At 41.7% G+C, this 7,020-nt stretch overlaps 1 protein-coding gene across 1 annotated transcript; it reads left to right on the top strand.

Moving 5' to 3' along the window:
* Positions 1-607: 607 nt before the first annotated feature.
* Positions 608-1,468, top strand: LOC107483377 (uncharacterized). The gene has a single exon (XM_016103998.1). It carries the CDS (start codon positions 608-610, stop codon positions 1,466-1,468), a length of 861 nt encoding a protein of 286 aa, XP_015959484.1.
* The last annotated feature ends 5,552 nt before the right edge of the window (positions 1,469-7,020 follow it).

The following is a 7,020-nucleotide window of genomic DNA, read 5'->3' as shown; positions in this document are numbered from 1 at the left end:
TATGGACCAGGGTCCAGAGTGTTGGGTTGTACATAGTAGTATTTCTGAAGGGTTGTATGCTAACTCAGGATATATATATATATATACATGTACGACAGTACCTGTATGCTTATGCTTGTGTATGTTTAATTAGTTGTCCTTGCAAGTTTTCTTATAAAAGTTTATCCAAAACTCGATAGTACGCTAACCCGATTATAGGCTTAATAATACATAGCAAAGGTTTCATGTGAACAAGTTGGTGACACTTGATTTCTGGTATGATCATGACTTACTGGGAATTGGGTCGTTACAACTTGGTATCAGAGCAGTTCGTTCCTATTAAAGCCTGGAGATATGGACTGAATCATGCTTCATTGCATTCTTTGAGTTGTGTCTCATGCACATAGGATATCGTTGTGATATGAATTGCATGATTGTCACTGTGTTTCCATTTTAGAGACTATTCACACTTTGCCTGAAATGTTAAGACTGATCACCTTAATATTACATGTTGGGTGTGCACAGAATCTTGATGGCTGCACGGAGATGAGGACGTGGTAGGCGTGGTGCAAACCATGCAGAAGAACCGACGAGGGGTGCAGATGCTTTTATAGCTGCAGTGAACACCATGGCTGAGGCTGTGCGTGAAACGGCAACTGCTACTACACGAGCAATTGACCGTTTAGGGGAGAGGAACGGAGATCGTAACGGAGGACGCAATGGTGAACGTGGTGGAGATGGTAATGATAATGAAGGCAATGGAAATCACGATAACCCTATGACACTGGCAACCTTTCTGAAGGTGAATTCGCCCAAGTTTAAGGGGACGCTTGTTGCAACTGAAGCTGACAATTGGTTTCGTGGTATTGAGAAGTCATTGCGAGCACAACATGTACCAGAAAGACAGTACGTGAAATTTGCAACCTATATGCTGGAGGGAGAAGCTGAACACTGGTGGCATGGAGTGCAGCGCTTGTTAAGGCAGGTGGTGGAAGAGATTGACTGGGATACTTTTAAGGAGGAATTTTACAAAAAGTATTTCCCTAGAATTGTTCGTGATGCTAAAGAAATGGAATTGATGCAGTTGACGCAGGGGAATATGTCAGTGGCAGAATATACTCGAAAATTTGAGGATTTGTGCCGATTCTCTAAGATCTGTCAGGGAAACCCAGATGATTTTGAGGAATGGAAGTGTTTGAAGTACAAAGGAGGACTCTGCGAAGAACTAATGCACTCGTTGGTAGCACTGCAAATACAAAATTTTGCAGAGCTTGTCAATAGGAGTCAGTTGGTGGAAGATTGTACCAAGAAGGTGGCGGCAGCAAAGATGAGTCGTCAAGAATTACCTCCGAAAAATTTTAATCGGTATATAGCCCCTCAGGGAAGGGACTTTAAAATGAATAGGACACTTTCTTATGGGAATCAGCAAGTTAGTAATCTTTCTGCTCGTGACAATATCGATAGGCAAGGACGAGATACTGGAAAGTGACCACAGCCAGCACTAACAAACCTTGTTTGTAATCAGTGTGGGAAGAACCATGGTAGGAATCCATGTCGATTAGGTTCGAGCGTTTGTTATTTTTGTGGTATGCCTGGACACATAGCGAGAAATTGTGAGAAGAAGATTGCTCAAGATTCAGCTAAATCTCAGTAGCCAGGAAGAGTATTTACAATGATGACTGAAGATGCTCGTACTCGGACTCCCTGACCCAAGATCAGTATTGTGTTAAGACTCGCTCCTTAACTGCACTTTATGTTTCTGGTGCATCACATTCTTGTATTTCTTTAACTGCTATACGTAAGTTGAGACGAGATGAGGACACACAACATACCTGAGAACTAGAAAATAAGATAAGAACCGTTTACTCGCACCTGCTTACAGGTAAAGGAAATGTTGAGGGCAAAATTTCCTTTTAGGATGAAAATTTTCGTTTATAGCAATTTTCGAGGACGAAAATTTTTGTAAGGTGGGTAGGATATAACATTTCGGATTTTTTTTGAAAATTAAGTAATTAGTTATTTATAAGTTATCATATTATATTGAAATTTTGTTTTTAAAAAATCTATTTTTTTTAACAAAGATAATTAAATAAATTTTAATAGTTATTATTATTATTATTATTATTATTATTATTATTATTATTATTATTATTATTTCTTTCTTTTGGCCGAAGCCATTAAGAAAAAAAATAAAGAAAAGCCAAATGTGGCTCATTTACAAGTATATATATATAACTAATGTCATTAAGGGACTAAGAAAGAAAAGAACGTGGCTTGCATGCTATTATACTTATATATACTCATGACACCTAATAATACTTTCACACTAAAAACTATCATTCATTAGCATCATTTTCTTTAGTAACTTTTATTCATTATAGGCGAACTCTTTAGAAAGAAAAAGAGAAATAAAGGTCGTGGCTTATATGTATACATATATCTATGCAACCATGACACATGTTACATTCATTTAATAACCAATGACACCTAATAAACCTTACTATCACAAATCCTTTTTAATCACCCTCATCACTAATCATACTTTCTTTTCCTTCATGCATCACCGAACCAACTTTGAAAGAAAAAGAGAGAGTAAGTCGTGAGTGAGAGGAATCAGAAACCATGGAACCTTACCTCTTTTGAGTTCGATTTCTTATGATTTGTATCTCCAATAAAAAATCTAATCTGGTAAAAGTGTTCGTATCTTCTTCCTCTACGTATTGGCGTTACTTTTGTCCGGTGAAAATCGACAATGACGTAACTCCCCTACTCCTTGAGCTTGGCCAACTAGAGTTCTAGGAGGCACGGAGGATTTCGGACATTTTTCCCTTCAGCAGCACGGTCAGAAAGTTTCTCTAAAATTTCGAGTATTTCGATTACGTACAAAGGTAGGGTTTTGATAAATTTTCACCGACTAAATGATATTTGAAAGTAAATTGATGTTTGGATTGAGTGTTATTGAAATTTGATTGCATTTCATATTGAATTTTGTTGATATATTGATATTTTGATGAAGTTGTGTTTAGTCAGCTCGAAAATGGATAAATTTTTAAGTTAATATTTTGATAAAAATAAAACAGGATTTCGGTCTCATTGAAGGACAAGATATTAGTTTGGAAATTTTATTTTAAAGGATGTTATTATATTTTTATAAAAGACTGAGGTTATGTTTATTATTATAAACTAAGTTTTGAAAGGAAAATGCTATTTTGAGTTTTTATTCAAAAATTACTGCCACAGGAGAGCAAATGTGACATTGTTTGGGCCTTAGTGCCAAATGTAAAGTGGGGACGCCCACACACTGAGAACTGTTTTCCAGATGTACGCTTATTGATTTGGAAAGTCACACTGTATGCGGCCTAGCTGTACGATTTATAAGCACATTGATGCATCTGGAAAACCATATCTGGGACTCGTGCCCGGGTAATGTCGGGAGCGGGTAGGCAACCGACACATGAGCTCATGGCCTGCATTAGGAATAGACATGCATCATTCTTGTTGCGCATTTGCATTTTACTTGACATTGTGAAATTGTTTGTGATTGTCTTCTCGTGTTTATACATTCTTTAATGTTATTCTGAATTGTGGTGACTAGATATTTCGTTGTGAATTACTTGAACTGTGGTAATCCTGACTAAACTAACCACCCACGACCCTACTAAGAACCCCCCAGTTCTTACCCCTTTTCTTTCCCCCCCCCTCAGATGGATACCGGAGTTATATTTTACGAGATGGACCCTCCCTATATATACGAGGATATTGTACATCATAGGTTTTATGTAGTAGCTGCGGAGATTAGGACTCGTATGTACATTTTGCGTGATCGTCCTTTCCATCACCCGATTGACACTCCACAGTTTAACCCCGACATGCCCTATGAGTTCCCACTGCAGTGGCTCCACCCGGATGCTCCATTTCACCCGTTTTATGATGGACCAGTGCCTCACCAACATCCCGATCAGCCTGCGGATCAGGCGGACCCTGATCCTGAGCCCATGGAGGAGCATTTTCCAGAGCATGTACCGGAGGAGGACATCCCCATGGAGCAGATCTCAGTATCTTCATCCGAGCCATCTTCTAAGGAGCTGCTCACCGCCTCTATTAGTGGACCGGCGAGTGCTGGTCAGACCAGTAGCACGAGTGCCAGTGCCCCTCTTGAGATTATAGAGATTTCCGATGACGAGGACGAGGATCCTGAGGAGTGTTCTGATGTGGTTGTGATCTCCTCTAACGATGACAGCTGAGTCCTGAGAGCTACGGTTGTGCCTTTTGATAATTTTTTTGTGTTAGCCTAGCCTTTGTGTTAATCTCTCACTTTTGGTCAGACTCACTGAGAGAGTAGGGTGTACATAGTGGACTAGGCTAGTTCGGGTGCCAGTTTATGTGTTTTCTATATGGACCAGGGCCCGGAGTGTTGGGTTGTACATAGTAGTATTTCTGAAGGGTTGTATGCTAACTCAGGATATATATATATATATATATACACGACAGTACCTGTATGCTTATGCTTGTGTATGTTTAATTAGTTGTCTTTGCAAGTTTTCTTATAAAAGTTTATCCAAAACTCGATAGTACGCTAATCCGATTACAGGCTTAATAATACATAGGAAAGGTTTCATGTGAACAAGTTGGTGACACTTGATTTCTGGTATGATCATGATTTACTGGGAATTGGGTCGTTACAAATGGCGACCTCTTTGCATGGATGCCGTCAGACATGTCGGGCTTGGATCCCGAGGTTATGTCTCACCGGCTAGCTGTCAAACCAGATGCAAAGCCAGTAGCACAGCAGCGAAGAAAGATGTCCCAAGAAAGGGCCAATGAGGTCACTAAGAAAACAGCCGGGCTTCTCGAAGCCGGGTTCATCAAAGAGCTCGAATACTCGACATGGTTGTCCAATGTCGTACTAGTTAAAAAAGCTAGTGGCAAATGGAGAATGTGTGTCGACTATTCCGACCTGAACAAAGCATGCCCTAAAGACTCTTTTCCCCTCCCCAACATTGACACCCTGGTAGATTCCGCAGCAGGGTATCGTTTTCTTAGCTTCATGATGCATACTCCGGCTACAATTAGATCTCGATGCATCGACCTGATCAGGAGAAGACAGAGTTCATAACACCAGGAGACACTTATTGCTATAAAGTAATGCCATTTGGATTAAAAAACGCAAGGGACACCTAGCAAAGACTGATGAGCAAAGTCTTCCATGACCTCATCGGCAAGACGGTAGAGGTCTATGTTGACGACGTCCTAGTGAAAACGGCATAACCAAGCAACCTTATAGACGACCTACAAACTGTCTTCAAAGCGCTAAGAAAATTCAACATGAGGCTCAACCCAATTAAGTGTTCATTCGCCATGGAGGCTAGGAAATTCCTAGGCTTTATGATAACACAAAAGGGGGTGGAGGCTAACCCGAACAAATGCGAAGCCGTCCTCAAAATGACAAGCCCAGGATGCATCAAAGACATGCAGTGACTAACTGGGAAACTCACGGCTCTATCCCGGTTTCTTGGAGTATCGGCTGAAAAGACTCTCCCATTTTCTAATCTAATGAAGAAAGGAATAGCCTTCGAATGGACCCCGGCATGCGAAGAAGCGTTCAGACATTTCAAAAGGGTACTCTCAGAACCTCCCGTACTCAGCAAACCCAAGGAAGGAAAACCTCTCTACTTATACCTGGCAATAACCATACAAGCCATGGTGGCAGTCCTTGTCTGAGAAAAAGACAAGACCCAGCGCCCAGTATATTTCGTCAGCAAAGTGCTCCAAAGAGCAGAGCTAAAATACACCAAGCTGGAAAAATTAGCCTATGCCTTGCTAACCTCGTCAAGAAGGCTCAAGCAATATTTCCAAGGGCATAGGATCGTCCTAAGAACCGATCAGGAAATTTGGCAAGTCCTCTAGAAACCTGACCTCATGGGGAGAATGATGGCATAGGCAGTAGAGCTATCCTACTATGACTTGCAATACGAGCCCAGGCAGGCAATCAAGGCCCAGGAAATGGCATACTTCCTGGTAGAGGTCACAGGAAAAGCACCCACCATACCGAACACACGGTGGAAGCTCTATGTAGACGGAGCTTCCAACCAAGTGTTTGGAGGGGCCGGTATCATCCAGGAAAAGAAGGGCTAAAGAAACGACTTGAAGGAAAGAAGGGCTCATGGGCAGACGAGTTAGCCTCAGTCTTGTGGTCTTACAGAACCTCCCCCCAATCGGCTACCAACGAAACCCCCTTCCGACTCACATACGGGGTCGACGCAGTCATCCCAGTCGAAATAGGGGAGCCGAGTCCGAGGTTACTTCTCGGAGGAGGAAGCGAAGCAGTTGAGAAAGACCTAGTTGACAAAACAAGACAGATGGCACATTTGACAGAGACAGCAATCAAACAAAGAATAGCCCTAAGATACCACGGTAAAGTACTGAAGAGAAGCCTCGGGGAAGGCGACCTGGTCTTACGACGTAACGACATAGGACCACCAACCCCAGGAGAAGGCAAGTTGGCTGCGAATTTGGAAGGACCCTACAGGGTAAGAGAAGTCCTCGAGAGAAGGTGCATACAAGCTGGAGAAATTGGACGGGAACGAGGTGCCGAGAATATGGAACATGGCAAACCTAAAAAGGTTCAACTCGTAAAAGGAAGTGACCTGACGGTCTGACAACACGGCCACATCTGCTTTAGTTTCTTTAATTTTACTCCTTTATATATCGCATTACCCATCTGTTTTAAAGTTTCACATATGCATATATATAATAAACTTTGTTCTTTGCAAGATTTACGACCAAACGACACAATGGCACTAATGACGAACGGTCGACCTAACGGAAACTCGGGACTGATCACCCTGAGAACCAAAGGGACCTAAGCTTAAAACAAGTAACAAAGGTTGGTAAATACCATAAAAGCGGTAAAACCAAAAAGGCCACGATGGCCCGGATAATCGAAAGCAATAAAACAAAAAATAGCCGCAACGGCCCGAACAGGCGAACAACCAAAAAGGCCACGACGGCCCGGATAATCGAAAGCAATATAAAAAGCCA

Source organism: Arachis duranensis, chromosome 4 (genome assembly GCF_000817695.3).
Source record: "Arachis duranensis cultivar V14167 chromosome 4, aradu.V14167.gnm2.J7QH, whole genome shotgun sequence".
In the NCBI taxonomy this organism is placed as follows: domain Eukaryota; kingdom Viridiplantae; phylum Streptophyta; class Magnoliopsida; order Fabales; family Fabaceae; genus Arachis; species Arachis duranensis.
The sequence above is the reverse complement of the archived record's forward strand: the minus strand, read 5'-3'. Positions and strand labels throughout refer to the sequence as shown.

Coding starts and splice junctions, on each gene's coding strand:
- LOC107483377 (XM_016103998.1), top strand. CDS start 608: ATGGCTGAGGCTGTGCGTGAAACGGCAACTGCTACTACACGAGCAATT.